General features: G+C 42.2%; 1 protein-coding gene across 1 annotated transcript in view; it reads right to left on the bottom strand.

Moving 5' to 3' along the window:
• Positions 1-19,078, bottom strand: part of SNAP47 (synaptosome associated protein 47) — a 30,356-nt gene that overhangs the window by 6,160 nt on the left and 5,118 nt on the right. Inside the window, exons 2-3 of the mRNA XM_019529587.1 lie at positions 14,506-14,990; positions 9,236-9,363 (exon numbers count right to left, since the gene is read on the bottom strand). Coding sequence (XP_019385132.1) covers positions 9,236-9,363; positions 14,506-14,990 — 613 coding nt within the window. The remainder of the gene's footprint in view (positions 1-9,235; positions 9,364-14,505; positions 14,991-19,078) is intronic.

The raw sequence follows: 19,078 nt of genomic DNA on the forward strand, positions 1-19,078 counted from the left end.
GGTCAGGGCGGGTAGGATCTGGAACCAACTTGCAAGAGAAGTGGTGCTGGCCCCTACCCTGGGGGTCTTTAATACAAGGCTTGACAATCATCTTGCTGGGGTCATTTGTGAAACCATGTGTAACTACCCAGCTCATCAGTTTGGAACAGGAAGCCATATTTAATGGGAACTGCAGGGAAAGTGGAGAGAGACCATGCAGTTACTGGAACTGGATGTCAGCCAGTGGCAGGAGGTTTCCTCACTTCCAAAAAAAAATAAATAAATAAATTCTGGGACTATCTGTCACACGAGGTCAGAACCAGGGCTACATGAATCATTTTTGATTTGGTTACCAATTAAAAAATAATAATAATCTAATTACATTTCCCCCCACTTTTCCCCCCAAAAAGACTTAAAAAAAAAAGTTTTGACCCTAAATCCATATTGCTTTGGCCTAAAGCAATGTCATATTATTGTGGGCACTTTTTAAGGAAGAGACAACAAAATGAAGGGTTAGATTCACAAAAATCAGAGAGCGTGCAGGTAGTTAAGACATGGAGGCAGACTAATCAAACTCAAAAACATGCTGTATTTGAGTGGTTCTCGATTTGTTTTGACTCAAGACCCCCTTTGGAAAATGCCAGCTCTTTGCTTTCATTTGGGTTTTTTTGGACTACAGAAAAATTACAGTGCCATTCTTCTGCTGCAAAGATCTTCCAAAGACCACAATGTTTTGGATCCTGTAATTTCTTTTTGAAAACCCTGGGTTTATCTTGTGAATCATGTTAGTATTTGCAAACCTAACTCTTCTAATATTACACAGCAGCCCCTAATTAAATTATGATGTTATTTAATAATTAATATAATATGAAAAGGCTCTCACAAAAGTCCAGGATGCCATGCCACCTCGGTTGACAATTGCTGTTGTACCTGATTCACGGAGAGCAATCTCAGAGAGTCCTAGCCATGGGCAACAGGATAATCTGTGACAGGTCACTCATTTAAGGTCTGTTACTAATTTATTGTCAGTGATCTTATGTACCAACCTGGCCGGATCCAGCTCAGTGGGCGGATCCACAGAGATCACAGCCCAAGGCAACATCGCTGCAAGGATGTCAAGCAGAGGCTTCAAATCACATCGACAGTTTAAAAACCAAGTGATGTAAGAGGACTCAGAGGAACGAATGGCATTTTCCAGATCTCAAAGAGATCATTTATATTAAAACTACGTTTGTATTAACTATAATTTTCATTTCATTTAATATTTCATTTATATTAAAATTACAAAAAGCAAACATAGGTCAAGCTATTATGCTTGATTTTGATACGCTTCCCCTTAATTAAAACACACTTAAAATGTAAAATATCCAAGGAAGAACTTCAGTGGGGAACAGAAAGCTTTTAAAATATGAAAGCATTAAAATGGAAAATTATCCTGCTGCAGTGCAGCATTCAAGTTTAGCTGATAATTAGGGTATGGCTTGAACCATGAGAAATTATACGCTTAACTAGTACCCTCCCTCAAAAAGAGAGAGAGGTAAGTGGGTCATTTTCTCTGTCTGCATACTGCGGATGTGATAGCATCTCACTTAACCCTTTGCTAACAACCCTGACCATTCAAGTTGCAAGAGGGTGCAATTTGTCTTCTACAAGAAGGACTGAAATGGTTAAAATGCAGCGTCGAACACAGCCCGCAAAGCTGGATGGAAAGATTAATAGAGCTTGAAGTCTGGCCAAATCCTTAAGAAATGGTCGCTATTTTTGTTCAGCAAAACAACGACAAGATGTCTAGTCATCAATGCACACGTTCTGCCAACCACCAGAAGAGCTGTTGCCTTCTGGGCCAAAATGTTGTTCGGACCATGAATCAAGAACTGAAAATTTACAAAGATGCCCCCTTTTCTACTTATCCTGTGCATCATGTACAATGCTACTACAGGCTGATGTGTGAAGACCCATTTCTAAGCTACTTGCATCCAGACTGTCTCAAAAAAATTGCAGTGGCCTCACAGACAGCCTTTCGCTCTTCCCACTGCAGCAATAAGACAGCCTCAAACTTCAAGCACCAGAATCAACTCAAAGTCAGACACGTCTTCCCACTCTGCTTGTGTCACTTTGGGCTTAGATTTCATAAATTTCATAGACATTAGGGGCTGAAAGGGACCTCACGAGATCATTGGGTCTAGGCCCCCGCCCCGCCATAGGTAAGAAGTCAGCTGCGGTCAAGTGATCCCAGCAAAAAATAAATCCACCTGTTTTTTGAAGGAGTCCAGAGAAGGTTCTTGCACCACCTCTGGAGGGAGTCTGTTCCAGACCCTGGACACATGCACAGTAAAGAACTTTTTTCTTATATCCAGTCTAAATTGGCCTTCCTGGAGCTGATGGCCGTTAGACCTTGCTATCCCTCGGGGAGCTCTGGTGAACAGGTGCTCTCCCAGGTCCTGATGTATCTACCCCTCTTGTGTAACTGCAGGCTGCCACCAAGTCCCCCCTGAGCCCTCTCTTCCCCAGACTGAAGAGTCCCAAGTCCCTCAGCCTCTCCTCATATGGCCCTCCCTCCCCTTCCTTGGATCATACGCATGGCTCTCCTCTGGACTCTCTCAAGCTTCTCCATATCATTCCTGAAGCGGGGGGGCCCAATACTGGACGCAGTACCGCAGCTGCGGTCTTACAAGAGCCAAGCAAAGTGAGAGGATGACTTCCCTGGTTTTCCTTGAGACGCATTTGTGGATGCACACCAGAGTTTGGTTTGCTTTGCCAGCCACAGCGTTGCATCGGTGGCCCATGGTCATCTTGTGGTCAGTCAAGACCCCCAAGTCTCTTTCGGCCATGGCGCAAGCGAGCATAGCACTGCCAAGCCTGTAAGTGTGCTGGGGGTTTTCCCTACTGAGGTGCAGCACCTTGCACTTCTCTGTATTGAGGGCCATCAGGTTTCCATCGGCCCACCTTGAGAGTCTGTCCAAGTCTGCCAGGATCCTTAGCCTGTCCTGCGGTGTGACCGCCCTCCCCCAACAATTTGGTATCACCCCTGAACTTGGTGACTTCACATCCAATTCCCGAATCCAGATCATTGATAAAGATGTTAAAGAGTACTGGCCCAAGTACCGAGCCCTGAGGGACTCCACTGGTCACCCTGCGCCATGTAGATTTGCTCTCTTCAACTAGTACTCTTTGGGTCTGACTCCATAGCCAGTTGCCTAGCCATCGGACTGTATGATAATCAAGGTCACAGTTCCCCAGCTAAACCATGAGGACGCTATGGGGAACTAGATCAAAGGTTTATTTTCACTTGACCCATCCATGCCCATGGTTTTCACTGTGAAGCGTGTATAATATTTCCTCCTGCCCCTGCAACTCTCTTCTACTTGAACTGGGAACAAGTGTCTGTCCAGTCTGTTCTTGACAATTTCTCTGGGCAGCCTGTTCAGATGCTTGGCCACCCTCATAATTAGAAAGTTCTTCCCCATCTCTAACCTAAATTTTCAGCCTAAATGATGCCAACACAACTGTGGGACACAGATGAGAAGTAAGATATTAGACAAACAGGTGCTACTTGAAGGCACTTGACAGCCAAACTGAGCAAAAGGCAACATGGTGTAGAGTATGATGAAGGCAGGCAATCCTCATTCTAGATTTCCTGAAACCCTCAAGCAATTAAACTCAGTGTAACAGAGTTATGTATGCCTCATATCCAGCAACAACTCAGATGCTCAGCTCCCTGCTCAGTTAAATTTGCCTGCAAGCTTTTTTTCTTTTGCAAGCTTTCGGACTCGGACACCCTTCATCAAGTAAAGGGAAAAAAAACAACGATATTAAGATTTCTACCTGGGAAAGCAAGTCCGAAAGCTTGCAAAGAAAAAAAAAACAAAAACAAAAACTTGCAACTATTTAGTTCATCTAATAAAAAATATCACCTCTGCCCCAAGAGTTTTGTCTGCCTATGCATTTAGACCAGCACCACTACAACCAATGTCCCTGCAAGCTTTTCTAATTTTAAATGCAGTAGTTGCTATTACAATCTGAAGCTTGATACGGATAAATCACACCCAGAGAAGGAAGAAGGCATGCATTTATGGCTTGACGCATCATGGAGATGTACATTCAGGCTGCTTTTATGGGGCATAGGAGTTTTGGGTATGCTAGGCCATAGTTATAGTTAAGCTAAGACACTACAAAAGACCTCGGGAGTAACAGGATTCACTGACCACTGGATGACTTGATAAAAAACACAGGGAGTGAAAACATTAATTCAAAGTAAGAAACAATAGCCAAACAAGTCGAGGAGTAAAAAGTTAGCTGACCTCTTGTTATCTATACTCAGCAGGGGTAAGCTGAAAATACTTAAATTCAATAAGGGAGTGAGCTAGAAAAACCCAAACTCAGCAGGGAGTGAGCTCTAGCTGCCCAAACTTGGAAGGGGGGAGCTGCAGTTGGCAAGGAATGAGAAAAAGGAAGAAACAAGTAAAAAGGGACATCTAGGCAGAGAGAGAAATAACAGTTGGCACAGAGTAGGGGCATCTCGGCTATAAATACAGGGTCTCGCCCTTTCGTAACGACTTAGCACACGTAATGTGTCAGTGTACATAACGTGTCGCTTACCATCATCTGGGCAGTTTGCCGATTGCTATTCAGACCTGCTAGCTACTCTCCAAAGAGACAATAAATCTCTCTGAGCTTTTGCCACTGAATGCAAGTTGTTCTTTTTGTGCCGCACCCAAGCCCCGGGAGGCCAGCTGCAGGCATCGGCCTCCCCAGGCAGCCTGAAAGCCAAGAGCAGAAGCAGTCAGGCAAGGTTCTTTGGGTAGATACAAATATCTTTTATTGGACCGAGTAGTTGGAAAAAATGTTCTTTGCAAGCTTTTGGGTGCAATCACCCTTCTTCAGGCACAGGAATTGTCTGCTGTTCTGAGACTCCAAAGAATGAAAGAAGTGTGACAGGATCAGTGAGAATGTAAATTGGTGGAAATTAGGAAAACAGATGGTAAATAAGGGAAGGGAGGGGTTGGAACAAGGGGGAAAAAAAGCCAAAGGTAAGTAAGGGAAACTCTACCGTAGTAGTTTTCCAAGGCAAAAAAAGAGGCTGTCTGTGAAAATAATATATAGCTGAAAATTAGGAAGATATTGTTTGCCTCATTTATTTAATCTCCGATTATCATTGTCTCCTCTATATCAGACTGGCTGGGGAAGAGGAGGGAAAGATAAAAGGCCCAATGTTCAGAAGGTGCCAAGCATCCGTCGCACTGTCTGAAGTCAGTGGGAGGTCAGTACCTCTGAAAAGTCAGGTATTTCATCTGGACTGGAATAACAGACAGAGCCCAAATAGTTCCTCAGGATATCCTGCATGGGTTGTTTGTCTCATTAAAAGTGAGGGAATGCTAAAATTGCAAAAAGAGGAAATAAAAAAAAGGCTTTGTTTGCACTTCAGAGGAACGGGCCTATGGCTAACTGCTGTTCCTTTGGCCTTATCATGGTTGGGCTTTCCTGAGACGGAAAACAAAGGCAACACAAAGGTACACTGACTCTCAGGGAGACATACAGGTAGCACCCAAATGAAGGTTAGGATGGAACCCACCAAAGAGGGACTGAAGAAGGACATGCATAGCAAACCATGGTCTTCACAAACCTTCTGGAAATGAAGGTCTTTAGAAAGTATCTTCTGTTTTATGGTATATGCAATCTGCAGATGTAGTAAACAGAAGGGTAATAGCTCTTTGGCAGGAAAAGTTTAACAGAACGGAAATTAGAAAGCATTGGATGTGCTTTGCCAAACCAAGGCTAGTGAACAAAATCCCACTCCCACTCCCGAACCACAGTCCTTAAGCTAATATTATCATATCCCCTCCCACACCCAGTGACATTATGTTAGCCATGGTTTGCCGTTAGACAGAGGCTCAGCCACAGACCACAGGAACTCAGTAGGCTTCTTTCTGCAGCTCTATAGCACAGTTAATGGAAACCTGCCCACATAGCCGCAAAACACTGTGTTTTTAACATGAAGGTCCCTTGGTGAAGTCCTGGCAAGGCTTTTTGCTTAGGCACCCAATCACAATTCCAGACTGTCCCAGCCTTCCAGCTCTAATGAAAGACATTTAATACCACTCAGCTCGTTGGGTTGCAAAACATCTATGTCTACAACTGCGAGCGAGAATTGTGAGTGCAAGAGAGTTGCTTCTCAGGCCTATCCTATTGTTTAAATGTTTTCTTGCTTTGCCAAAGATCCCCCTCGTCGCTCCTAGCCTAAAATGCCCCGCTGGTTTCGGCCACTCCAGTAAAAGCTCTGCAAAGGCCTCTGATGTCTCTAGCATAGAAGCAAAGAGAGTTCAAAAATAAAAGGGAAAATTGATTCTCAAGGGTTGAAGCTATTTGGAAAATACGATCACTAAGAAATAACATCTGGACCCTAAATACCATAAACTAATTTTCAAAGAGGTGAAAGCCTAAACTAATTTTCAAAGAGGTGAAAGCCTAAACTAATTTTCAAAGAGGTGAAAGCTGTCGTTACAATCTCAATTGAAAACACATTAATATTTATCATTGTTTTCCTTCACATGCTCCACAGAGGCAGTCAGTCATCCATTTTCCTGAGGAAGAAAAATGGACAAAGGTGAAATGCTTTGGTCCAGGTAATCTAGAGTGTGTCAAAACCGCAAGCAAAATACGAGTCCTGATTCCCAGTTCTGCACTTCAGTTATGGAGCAATGCTGCTTCCCAGCAATAAAACATGCTTATAGGGCAAAAATAACAGATTCCTGGCTCTTGAAGAAGTCTGCCAGATACCTTTGTAACAAGTCCATGTGCTGCATTCTTGAGAAGTGTCCTACAAAGGGCTGGGAGGAATTTGCTATGAGGTTGCTGCTTATGGACCCCAATGAAAATGCCCTCCCCTCCTCCCAATACCTTTCATATCTGCTTTTGTTAGTAGGCATCTGCCCCTTGAATTATTCCTGTGTTCCCTTCCTCCCTCGCCACATACTTCCTTCCTGTCTCATCTATCCCACCCACAACATGCCCTTCCCAGTGGGAAAAAAGTGTTGGCTAGCATGGGTTTCCATGCATTTAACTCTGCTCTAGAGCTCTGGAATAAAGAAAACCAGTGGACAGAAACATCCTAACATCAACAACGACTATTTATTCTTCCTAAACTGGACCTGGAGGAAAAGATTCCTAAGTGGCTCTTTTTGAAAGGCGCTGCACACGCAGTTTTTTGAGGTAGAGGTGCAAAGGCTAACAACATAGTTACAGGACCAGTGGTTTAAGAGAGAAAAAAATTAACCCAGCTGTGTGCTAGGCCAAATTGCAGATAGACTACAACCGCACCAATGAGGATAAGGAACAAGCACAAAAGCAGTCTCCCTCAAAACAGGCCAATTTCATTTCAATTTCTGTGTTTTCCATAATTTGCACTCTTTCGTTCCCTTATCCTCTGTCAAAAGCAGATGGTCCTAGAACCGCCAAACCATCTTCAGTTGCAAGACCCTTGTAAAATTCAATTTGTGTCATGTATTTTGAACGAAAAAAATGGCATACGTGGGAACCGATTCCAGGGGAGGGAAAGAGTGGGGTGCAGCTATTCTCCCAGTCATTCTGGGGAGCTCGTTTATTATTATCATGTCAAGAGATCTGAAAGGCACCTGATTTACAGAAATCGGTATTCAGCTTTTTCTGGGAGAAAAAAAAACATCCCTTGCAAAGCCTCTTAGTTTGACCTCCCCAAAATGAAAATCCCTCAAAAATCAGCACTCATGTTGCAAAATATTTGCTGGCTGGATTAGAAATCTCAGAACACTGCTGTTGGCAACTAGGTAAAAGCTGCTAAATACCAGATGGGAATTTAGTTTTTTGTTTTATTTAAATACGTCTTTAGCCTGCTTTCCTGCTGGGAGAGATGTTCAAAATCTTGGGGTTTCAGTCTGGTTCACTTTAGGCCAGACTCTACTGAGCTTGTAATAGCAATTTTAATAAGCATCATATTCTCCCAAGGTTTTCATTCTTACCCCTTCATTAGGAACTGATGCGTTAACTAAAGAGGCTTGTTTTGGGGGATTTGGGGGTTTTGGTCTGGGATTAACAATGAACAACTGCAGACCAAAAAAGCAGAAGCAGAGCGAGTAGCCATTTCAAATGATGCTATCACTAAACTGCAGAGAGAGACAGGAACTGGAGAATGACAGGAACAGCTCCTAATACAATCTCCATGTTAAACAGGAAGAAAAAAAATGAAACTTATGTTGGTCTAAAAAGGTTGCATTTATTAAAGTTATAGGTTCTCCACAAATAAAACACTTAAGTTTCCAGCTTTGCCAGTTTGCTTGTGCTTTTGATATCACATGTACCATTAGTATCTGCCTTGCTCTACAAGGCTTTAATAATCATCAGGGTGTATGCATGTGTGGTGCTAACAAACTCTGTATTGAACCTTACAGATAATATTAGGGGTTGGGATAGGGGTGGTCTTCTATTACATGCTCATGGGGCACCTAGCACAGTGATGCCCAGAGACGCTACTACACTATATAAAATGTTATATATGTTTCTTTAAAGCGGTCTAAGCTGGAGGTGAGGCACTGCTACACGACATGACTTGCAAAACCATTTAAAGTGAGCCTTCCATTTTCAGTGTAAAATGAAGACGGTGCAAAATTGAGAGGCTTCACTGTGTCCCACCCCAGATAGCAGTTAATGTTTTTGCTCTGACAATCATGGCTTTTTTAATAAGCTTGCCTGTTCATTAATATTCCTATCCCATGTCAAAGATGTGTGGCGTGGCAGGAAGCATAATTGATCCCATCAGGCCTCACTGCCTTGTAGAGGGAGCTCAGGATGATGACTGCAGGCTCCCCCTGGACTGAGGAGCATGCTGATAGGTTTCCCAGCCACAGTGGCTCCTGGACACACATTCGATTAACAGCATGCTAGGAGCAAGCCACAAAGTTATTCCACATTTTTTTGGAACAACTGTTGTTCATTCCTCCTTTTAATCACTTAATTGACTGAACACGTGGCTAGGTCACAACTTAAGACATGGTTAACTGGTTAATCACATCTTAAGTGTAGCGTGTGCTGCAGGCCGTAGAGACTGAGAGGAGCTAGCTTGAGTCTTGATAGAAGACCTGGCCTATAATACTTGACGACTGTCATGTATAAGAGCTGGTGATGAACCTGGCCCCTATTCACAGCACATACAATATGCGAGGAGGGCAGAGAAAGAACAAGCTTTATTACATGCCGTTTCAACCAAGGCTCAGCTTGAAGGTACCTGTCTCATTTCTTGCGTCTCCGACTCCGAGACCTGCTCTTGCTTTTGGATTTGAACCTGCCTGCTGCTGCCACCTTCTTCTCCTGATGAAGGTCTGGGTTGCGCCACACTTTCAATAAGCCCAGTGGCTGAAAAGAGAAATTCACAGTCATACACTGCCATCTGCTTGTACCAAGTGAAAAATACAGGCGACCCAAAAGAGAGCTGCAGTATTGTCCTGTGGGTGTCTCTTGAGAGGCAAATGAAAGTTAAAGGAGAACTGCCACGTTCACAAACCTGCCCTGCCTCCAAAAAAAAAAAAAAAGAAAGAAAAGAAAAAGAAAGAGAATCCTTGTCTACATTAGTCCCTACTTCGCAGGCTCATTGGGCATGTCTACACATGTATTTATGCGTGCCTAAACTTAATGTGCCTTTGCCTAAGGTGCATTAAAGTGATTTAGGCATGCATCTACATGTGGCACACTAATGCGCATTAAGGCACATTCAATTTTAGGCACAAATAGCTAAGTCGCATTAGTGCATGTGTAGGCATGATAATGTGCATTAAGGCAGTGTGTACCCAGTGACGCACACCGCATTAATGCACATTAGCACATCTACACATACGCTAATGCACTTTAATTGCACTTAAATTTGATATTTGCTTTATGCGAATATCAAATTTAGGAAGGATTAGCCTAAAATGGCCATTTTTAAGGTGCATTAAGGATGCGCACATGTAGACCCACACCCTTAACAGGCCTTAAAAATAGCTAATGTGCCTTAAAATCGGCACGTGTAGATGCTCCTAGAAGAGCACCATCATCCCCTGGACGGGTTCCTTAATATCAAGGGACCAGAGAGCATTCCTCTTGGTTATCAGGCAGCTATTTGAGCCAGCAGGCATTTGAAGAAAAAACAAAACAACACAAAGTTTTTGTTTCTAATAGGAAAAGAAAGTAGTGTTGGCTCTCTTTAGCTTCTTCTTCACTTGCTGGCCTGTTCAGTTTGTAGAATGTCAATCCGGAGAACACCTGCGAATCATGTCATCTAAACCTCGGAACAAAAGGCCAATACTGACGATAACAGCACGCCCCCAGCTACTCACTGCAGGAGCACGGATTTGACTCCCCAAGCAGCGTGCCACCTGTCCTTTATTTAAAGCCCTGGCTCCTATTGCAATATCTGATCCCTCTCAGCCCAGATCAGTGCTACAATTAAAGGCCATTCTTTGTCATGCAGATTGTCTCGGGGGTTTAGCACTGAGCATAGTTGCGCACGAAGACACTCCAGACATCCCCGAAGAGGTCCCCCCTTTTAAAGGGGCCCTGCGAGCGAAGGAAGCTGCTGCTGCTGGCTATCGCATGGCCTGACCTAGCGTGGCACGATGACAACAGCTGCTAGAGACATCAGGACAGAAAGTCAGCCAGTCGGAAGCTGGAGCTCGCTCCGGGCCCGAGGAACTGGTGCCAAGCTGGCTGGCCGCCTGACAGCACATACGCTACTACTTTGGATAGCATTACTCCTTAATGAAAAAGGAGACAAAAGCTAAACTAAAAGTACAAAAATCTAAATCCCTTGCAAGTAATTACTGCAAACTCATAATCCCTCGGAATTATTTGGTTATCAGTCTGTTAGTTTCTGGACTGAGACACAGACAAGCAACTCATTCACGGTGGGACTGCTTGCACTATCCAAGCTCCCCCCTTGAATTCTGATCCAAGAGGTATCAAGTTTTTTTTTTTTTTAAATACTGTTTGCAGTAAAATTACTACACTTATCATGCTTAAAGAAACATGGAGGGCGGGGGGGGGGACAAAACCCCTCTGCCTACTGCAGCAAATGGCTAGACAAGTCTCTTTGTGTTTATAATCGCTCAACTGCTGCTTAAAATGAATAAATGCATTTCAAGACAGGAAATCTATGTATTCCGCTCTGTTTATCTGCAGAGAGAGACAAAGAGAAAGGAGACAGGGCAGCAAACTGGACAGAGGATGCATTCCCATCTGCCTTTGTAATAAAAAGGAGATCCAATTAAATGGAAAGACGGCACGATTCAAAACTGATCAATGGAAATACATTTTTCTTTATATAGTTCACAACTTGACGGTGGAGCTCACTGCCGTAAGATTTCTTACGAGATCTCTTACTGAGGTTAAGAGGCCTCAGAAGGTTTGGAACATTTCTGTGAAAAGCAAATATACCCCAGACACAAGAGTGAAGAGCTTTGGAAGGGGTAAAACCCTCATGCTTTAAGGCATAAGGAAACTTCTAAGTATTGGGGGATTAGGAGGACACTTCCTCTAGGAACAAGCTACCCCAAAAAACACACTACAGGACATCTCATATATTCTTCTGAAGTAGCGATCACTGGACTTCACTGAAAACAGGACTGGATAAGCCTCGAAGTCTAGTCCAGAGTAGAAATCTCATTAAGGAAGAAGCAGCAGGTAACAGTAGGTGGTTAAACACCAGTTATGGCTTTAGCCAACAGAATAAGGCCTCATGAGAAGATCCAATGCAATCTGAAAACTGGTTCAAGAAAGCTACAGTTTGTATGGGATGAGAACTTGATTTAGGACCATGTCAATGGTTGGTTTTGGGTGGGTATTAAAATGGCAGGGTGTAGGTTGTGTCCTTAGACCAACACAGCTACAGGCAGACAAGGTTCTTTGGGTAAACCGATATCTTTTATTACACCAACTCGACTAGTTGGAAAACAAAAATTAGCAAGCTTTCCAGTTTAAAAACCCTTTGTCAGGCTGAAGAAGCCTCTGCAGTTGGTGTGTGCTCTTCCTGGATGGAATGAATAGTATTAAAATGGCATTATTTTGTACCAAAAATCTGCACAGTCCTGAATACTCAAAACCATAGCATGTTATGGGGTAGCATCTGCTGTCAAAGAAGTTGATAAATGTGATCGTACCTCTACAGAAAATCCATCTAGTCTAGGAATTAAAACCTGACGTCCCTTCCCCCCCTTCAGAAAAGAAAAGAAGTCAGTATTTTTTCCATCGCAAGAAGAAACACGAGAAAAAAAGATGACAGATTGAAACGCAGTCAGCGACTGCCATCTCGTGGCGAGAAGAATTAGTGGCAAAGGACGTGGACTGAACAAACAAGGGAGAAGTGTTGGTGGCATTGTAGAAGTCAAGATTTCCACAACTTCCAGTTGCTCTCGCTGGCGTTTCCAACTTAAACAGTGAAAACGCAGGTGGGGAGGGGGGAGGAGAACAACTTCTTCGAACTTACTGACTCAGATGCAAACAGAACAGAGTGGTGGGAAATGAGGCAAGTAAGACTGTATACCTAATTATTTTATGTAACCAGCATTAAGTCCACCAGGAACTGAACACCAATTTGCCTGCGTAACTTAGTGCTGAGAAATCAGCAGGTTGTTTTCCCTCCAAGATGTTGTGCTGACATTTTGGTGCCAGGTGTCCAAGAGTTACTTCCTTAAAAATGAACAAGCTTTTCCAAGCCTCAGTCCTTGATGACTGGTCAGCAAAGGAACATTTTGCTCCCTGCTGGAATCCAATTTCAGTCTGGTGCACAGCAAGCTTTCTGTCGGCTTTCTGTTGCAGTTCAATGCTTAATATGCTGGGAACGTATCCATTTAACAGGTTTGTTCCTTGGTTAATTATACGCTTCAAACGCTCCGGACCTAACTGAGTCTTACCTACTATTTTAGGATACTAATCCTTATCCCCCCATCATGTTACCCAAGGGCCATTTATGTTTGAAAGGGAATCAGGATTAACCCCATTTTTCTCCCACCCAGGTTAAAGAAGCTGGTGCTAGCAGAAATATCAAGAGGAGGAAGTACAAATGGCTAACTGTATTCTGGCTGTTGTGGAAGAGTTTTTCAGCATTTGTCTTAGTAGTTAGACTGAATTCATCTGGTTACTGTTACTGGTACATTTTAGTGCACAAAAGATTATGGCTTTTAAAATGAGCTCTGTGTTACAGGAAGCAGAACGAAGGGAGCTCTGCTGCTACACGGTCTGTTATTACTGAGGTCAAGTTTATTGAAGTTGGTGTTTAACACCTTGCTTGTTTTAAGTCCCGCTGAGCTGGAAGTCAGCAGTTTGAAACAGGCTGTAATTAAGTGAATGACAGGTTCAGCGTACAGCTACTTGCTGTGATTGCCATCCAAAAGGAAAAAAGGCTAGGATACACGCTGGTGAGGCATGGACGGAAAACAACCCTAGGTCAAAAGCAAGGCACAAAGGCAATAGACTTGAAACAAAAAGCAACTAAAAAATGGAGACCAGAGGCTGAAAGAAGTTCACATCCCAGCTCGTCGTTCTTCAACACTGCCAGCAGCGAGTTTGGACAACTCAATTTCTGACTGTCCACCCTGACAAAATGTTTATCTGTTTTTGAAAAAACCCTTCCCTTTTAGGATGTCTCCAATAAGGCACCCAAATTCAAACAGCCCATAACTGCAAATGACATGGGAGCCTGGTTTTCTCCAATTTAAAAAAAATCCCCAATTTTTGCATTAAAAAAGTAACCCAAAATCCACATTTTTCCGTGATCACCACCAATATCTACACACACACACACATATATATATACACATACATACACACACACACACACACATACACACACACACGTGTGTGTGTGTGTGTGTGTGTGTACACTTACATACACACATATACAGTGGTGATCATGGAGAAAATGTGGATTTTGATATAGTGATGATCATGGATAAATGTGGATTTTGGGTTCAGTTACTTTTTTTTAAATAGGTTACTTCCTTTGTGTTATTTTTTTCCCTGTGATCAACATGAAACACCACTATATAAACAGAGACAGAGAGAGATATTAGTAGCATTTCATGTTGATCACAGAAAAATGTGGATTTTCAGGTTACTTTAATTTTAAAAATTGGGATTTTTTAAATCAGAGAAAACCAGGATCCCTGCTAATGAATTCTGAAAACATAGGCCTGAGAACAGAAAAACATATAAAACCCGGGCTGAAAACATAATCCAAGCATATTCAGTGCAAGTTTGCCCATATCATCTCCATCTCCACATCCCACCCCTTGTCCTCGTACACAAGTGCCAGTTCCCCTCGAAGCTGGCAGATGATGATCTCTTCCTATCAAAGCTTTCTTTGTTATCGTTGGCTTGATCTCATCTCCGTTAGACTATGCCAAGAGTAGGAAGAGACTGGCACTGCAAAACCTACATAGAGTTCCTCTAAGTTTTGTCAACAATTAAAGAATGTTGTTTGTCGACAAACCGACTTCCTGGCAGATCCCTTTGTTTCTCATTTACCTGCTTGCCAAATGGAACTGCCCAAATCCGCCTGGGGAGACTTCCTCGCGGAGACAAATCCCAACGCATCCTCCAGAAACTGGATCTTCTTGCTAAACTGCATTTCCAAGATCGGGATGGCGTTTGGCATCTTTGCTGACAGCAGCTGGTAAGAGATGTCTGGCTTGCCAATAAACCTCTGACGAACACTGATCTCATACGGCGTATGCACTTTGATATCATCCACATCTTTCAATTCAAACCGGTGAATGACCTGAGAATTGCAGTCACTGATTTCCAAGCCAGAAACCAGGAGCGTGAGTTTTCCTGGCTTGACGCTAGCATCTGTTCTGCGGGTGATGATAACTGGGATCCTGAGAAGAACTTCCTTTTGGTTCTTCGAGTTGGAAATTGTGGCAGTTTCCTTTGGCTTTGTTTCCAGTGGCGATTTCCAGAGTTTGCTGCTAAACGGCCACCAAGAAGGAGATTCGAGTTCAGTCAACAATCTAGTGATGAAAAACATAATGTAAAAAGAAAGCAAGTCAATGGACAGTCCATACCATCCTCCTAATCCAAAGCAAATCAACTGTTTTGATTAAGGAAAACAGATTTTATTCTTATAAGCAAAAAACCAAAAACAAACAAAAAAAAAGCCAAAAACGCTTTGCATGTTAGAGCATTAAAACATCAAAAGATCTCTAAACACTATAAAAAAAATAGCTAAAAGTCTTAACATCCCTTAAGCGAAACAGAATTACACAGACCTATCACCACGGATCCTGGTTTTCTCCTATTAAAAAAAAAAATCCCCAATTTTTGTTTTAAAAAAAAATAACCCAAAAACCAACGTTTCCATTATTAAAATGAAACACCGTTGTATCTATATTAGTGGTGTTTTATTTTAATCATGGAAAAAAGGTGGATTTGGTGTTACTTTTTTAAAGCTGAAAAATTGGGAATTTTTTTTTTTTTTTTTTAATTAGAGAAAACCAGGATCCCTGCTTATCGCCCTCAGAATCCAATCCTCTGGCAAAAGCAATTGTATCATGTAATCCAGTTCACAAACTTCATCTGCAAAGTAGCCCATCCTGCCCCTTTTGGAAAGCTGTTTCAGAACCTCACTGATCTGAGCAGAAGAAATTTCCGATCTTAAATGTATTCACAGCTACTTTGAACCCATTTATTCTCATGCCAACAACGTCCTTTATCTTAAATTCCATTTTATTCAATTTAGAAAGTGGAAAATTCAAGAGAGAAGCTGCCCAAGACAGGTCCATGTCAGAGCTGGGAACTGAACCAGGGAAACAAGCCTCTTACTTTGGACTACGGGTGTTTGAGTTTGTTATCCACCAGCAAAAGGGCTGAGTTTTGCTCAAAATTTGAGACTCAGTGGGTAGAAACAGGAGAAGATGCTCCTCGTACATTTTCCCTCAATGAGATTTGTTCTTTTTTTGATGTTCTTTTCTAAATAGGCTATTATTCCCTCACCATTAGCCACTGCCTTTTTTTAAAAAAAAAAAAAAAGGAGGAGAGGAGAAGGGTACAAGACCAATCTCCCCTCCATTGCCTATGATAGACCCTACCAATGAAGGGAAGAGATCTCCAAGTCCTCCCCCAGGGGGGAGAACAGGTCAAAATATAAGATCATAGGAAAGTAGGGCTGGAAGGGACTTCATAAAGTCATGTAGTCCAGTCCTCTCTGCTCAATGCAAACTCATCCCAAATGAAAAATGTTGCAACGAAGACGTGCAACACCTTCTCACGCATAATAAATGCACAATGGATTGCATCTACTACTGAAAAACTTCAAAAGGCATCTTGAAACAAGAACTCATTTTATAAGCTTTACTACTTTATTGGAATTTGTGGGGGACGATTCTGAATTAACGTATCTGTTGCTTTTTCTGTCCTCTGGCAGAGGTGCCACCCAATGAAACGATACACTGTGCTGGGGCTATCCTGGTACAGATGTTTTAAAACAGGCACTTGCACAAGTAGAAATGCTGCTGAGAATTCGAGACCCTGATTAGTTTGGCAGCAGACCCAGTTTAAAAGAGGAATATTCACTGAATATTCCTTGTTCACTAGCCATCAGACTTCTACTCAAGATTCAAACCCTGCCCAGGGGGTAAAAAACAAAATTAAGAAAAAAAATAAATAACAATAAAATCAAGCTACTTTAAGAAATTAAAAAATAGAATACATTACAGAGAAAGAAAGAGAGAGAGAGACTGGGAAAAAGTCACTGAATTTAGGAATAAAAAATGGTAGTTCAATAAATTGTTGCAAGAACCTGCACCCAACTACAATACAACCATCGTGTATTGGCATGCGCAGCATGGAAGATAAAGCAATGGACCAGGAGCTTCAGATGACGGAGGTACAGTAAAACATCTCAAACAAAAAATGCACTGAGAGATGCAGAAGTCAAAAGAAGTAAGAGAAGTCAAAAGTTTCACACAACTGGTCCTTCAGAGCCCATGATGTTCCAGGCAGAGAAGAACTGGGCCTGCAAGTGCACCCAACCTCCCCAGATCAAGGCCGGGGTGCCGCAAGTCTGATTTATGATCACAATATGCAGTACTAAACCTACTGCAGGGTTGGAGCAACTCTTCTTGGCTTCTTGAGAGTTCACTGGTAGTGCAAACTGCAGGATCGGGGCTGGGGATTTTCCTTAGAGCTGGGACCTCATCTTGTATCTAAAGCACCTTGTAGTACAGGAACAAACGGATAAACTTGCTGGTCTCTGCAATCCCTTGCTCACATGCCAGACTTAGCTTTGCCCCCTGAAACCTCTATGCTCAGGCACGAGAGCAGCATTTGGTATCTAATGACTTAATGGCTACTTATATCTAATCTACCTATTCCCTTCCCCACTCTTCATTAACGACCCTCTCTTCTTCTTAAAGGTCTTGATGTTCCACCAATCAAGCTATCCTTTGCTCTGCAATTCTGCCATCTGTTAGCTCCTCCTGGCAACAAAGCTCCTATTTCACAGCCCTGCAGATCACTTTTAACATTTTCTAAGGAATTTGGATTTGTTTTCGCTTCAATATGAAACAGAATAATACAGCCCAAGGCCCCTAGCATATTAGTCAAGTGCCTAATTTATGCTTAATTGCAGAAAAATGTGTGTTTCATAGATTCCATAGACATTAAGGCTGGAAGGGACTTTGCGAGATTCACTGGGTCTAGCCCCCTGCCCAAAGGGCAGGAGTCAGCTGGAGTCAGATGACCCCAGAAAGATAAGCTGTTGTTTTATGCGTGATGATGAGGGATCCTGGTTTTGCCTAATTTTTTAAAATCCCCAATTTTCGGTTTTAAAAGAATAACCCCAAATCCACATTGTTCCATGATTAACATGAAATGCCACTAAATCGACATCTATATATTAGTGGCATTTCATGTTAATCATGGAACAATGTGGATTTGGGGTTACTTTTTTAAATTGAAAATTGGAGATTTGTTTTGTTTTGTTTTGTTTTTTTAAATCAGATAAAACCAGCATCCCTGGTGACGATGTGCCTCACTATCTGCACCTCCCATGCTGGTTCACAAAACTTCATTTGCACAGAGGGTAAAAAAACCTAACTTCATAAAATATCTGGGTTCTGCCATCATCCAAAAATGTGTCACACATGGGCAAAGTGAGATCAGTCTGAGTTTTGAGTGTTTATAGGCGCTGCTGTGCGCTTCTTGTATTTTATAATGAAGTTCTGTTTCTTAACAAAAGGAAAGCAAATTAATATCATTGATCTCTTCACTGCTTTAATAGGGTGCCCCCGTAGTACAAAACTTTCACAGCCACCGATACTCCAGAATAAAGAGCAGCACAAAAATCACCATTGCCAACAGATTAGTCCATAGTCCTTTAAATAGCATCTTAACTCTTAGAGTCCACTTTTCATGCATCTTAAAGTCAGAAAGGTCCTTATAATCTTCTTGTCTGATTCGCTGCATAAGGCAGGCCTGGAAACTGCAACGATTTTTTTGTTCCATCAACCCCACAACAGTTGTTTAATTTAGAGTTTATCACCAAAATAAAGGAAGAAACTAAAACCCACCACCCAACCTGGGTTCAGAGTTCAAGTCAGGCAGACTTCAACAGACCCCAGATAATTGTTCCAATAGCTCGGTGATTCTCAACAGGGTGTTGCATCACCCTGGGGTGCCTTAAGATCCTTTCAGGGGTGTTGCAGGGATGCTGTACACCATTAGCACTGTAAGGTATGCAAATATGATTCACAAGATAAACCAGAGATTTAAAACAGGAATGCGTAGTGGTAAAAATATTCTCTCCTGCTGTGATCTTTCTGAGTTCTCTGCAATGGAAAAATTGCTCCAGTATTTTTTGTAGTCAAAAAACAAGTGAAAAATAAGAGGTGCCGTTTTCTGAGGTGTGCCTTGAGTCTTAAAAGGTTGAGAATCACTGCAATAATTAAATATAACCACTTATAAAAATGTCTCAAATACTCTGAATAGTCCAAAGAGATTTACTCTAAATCAACAAGAACTGGTAATAAGTCCAGGGATCCTGGTTTTCTCCGATTAAAAAAAAAATCTTCAATTTTTAGTTTAAAAAAGGTAACCCCAA

This window comes from Crocodylus porosus, unplaced genomic scaffold, assembly GCF_001723895.1.
Source record: "Crocodylus porosus isolate Cpor-Errol unplaced genomic scaffold, CroPor_comp1, whole genome shotgun sequence".
NCBI lineage: Eukaryota > Metazoa > Chordata > Crocodylia > Crocodylidae > Crocodylus > Crocodylus porosus.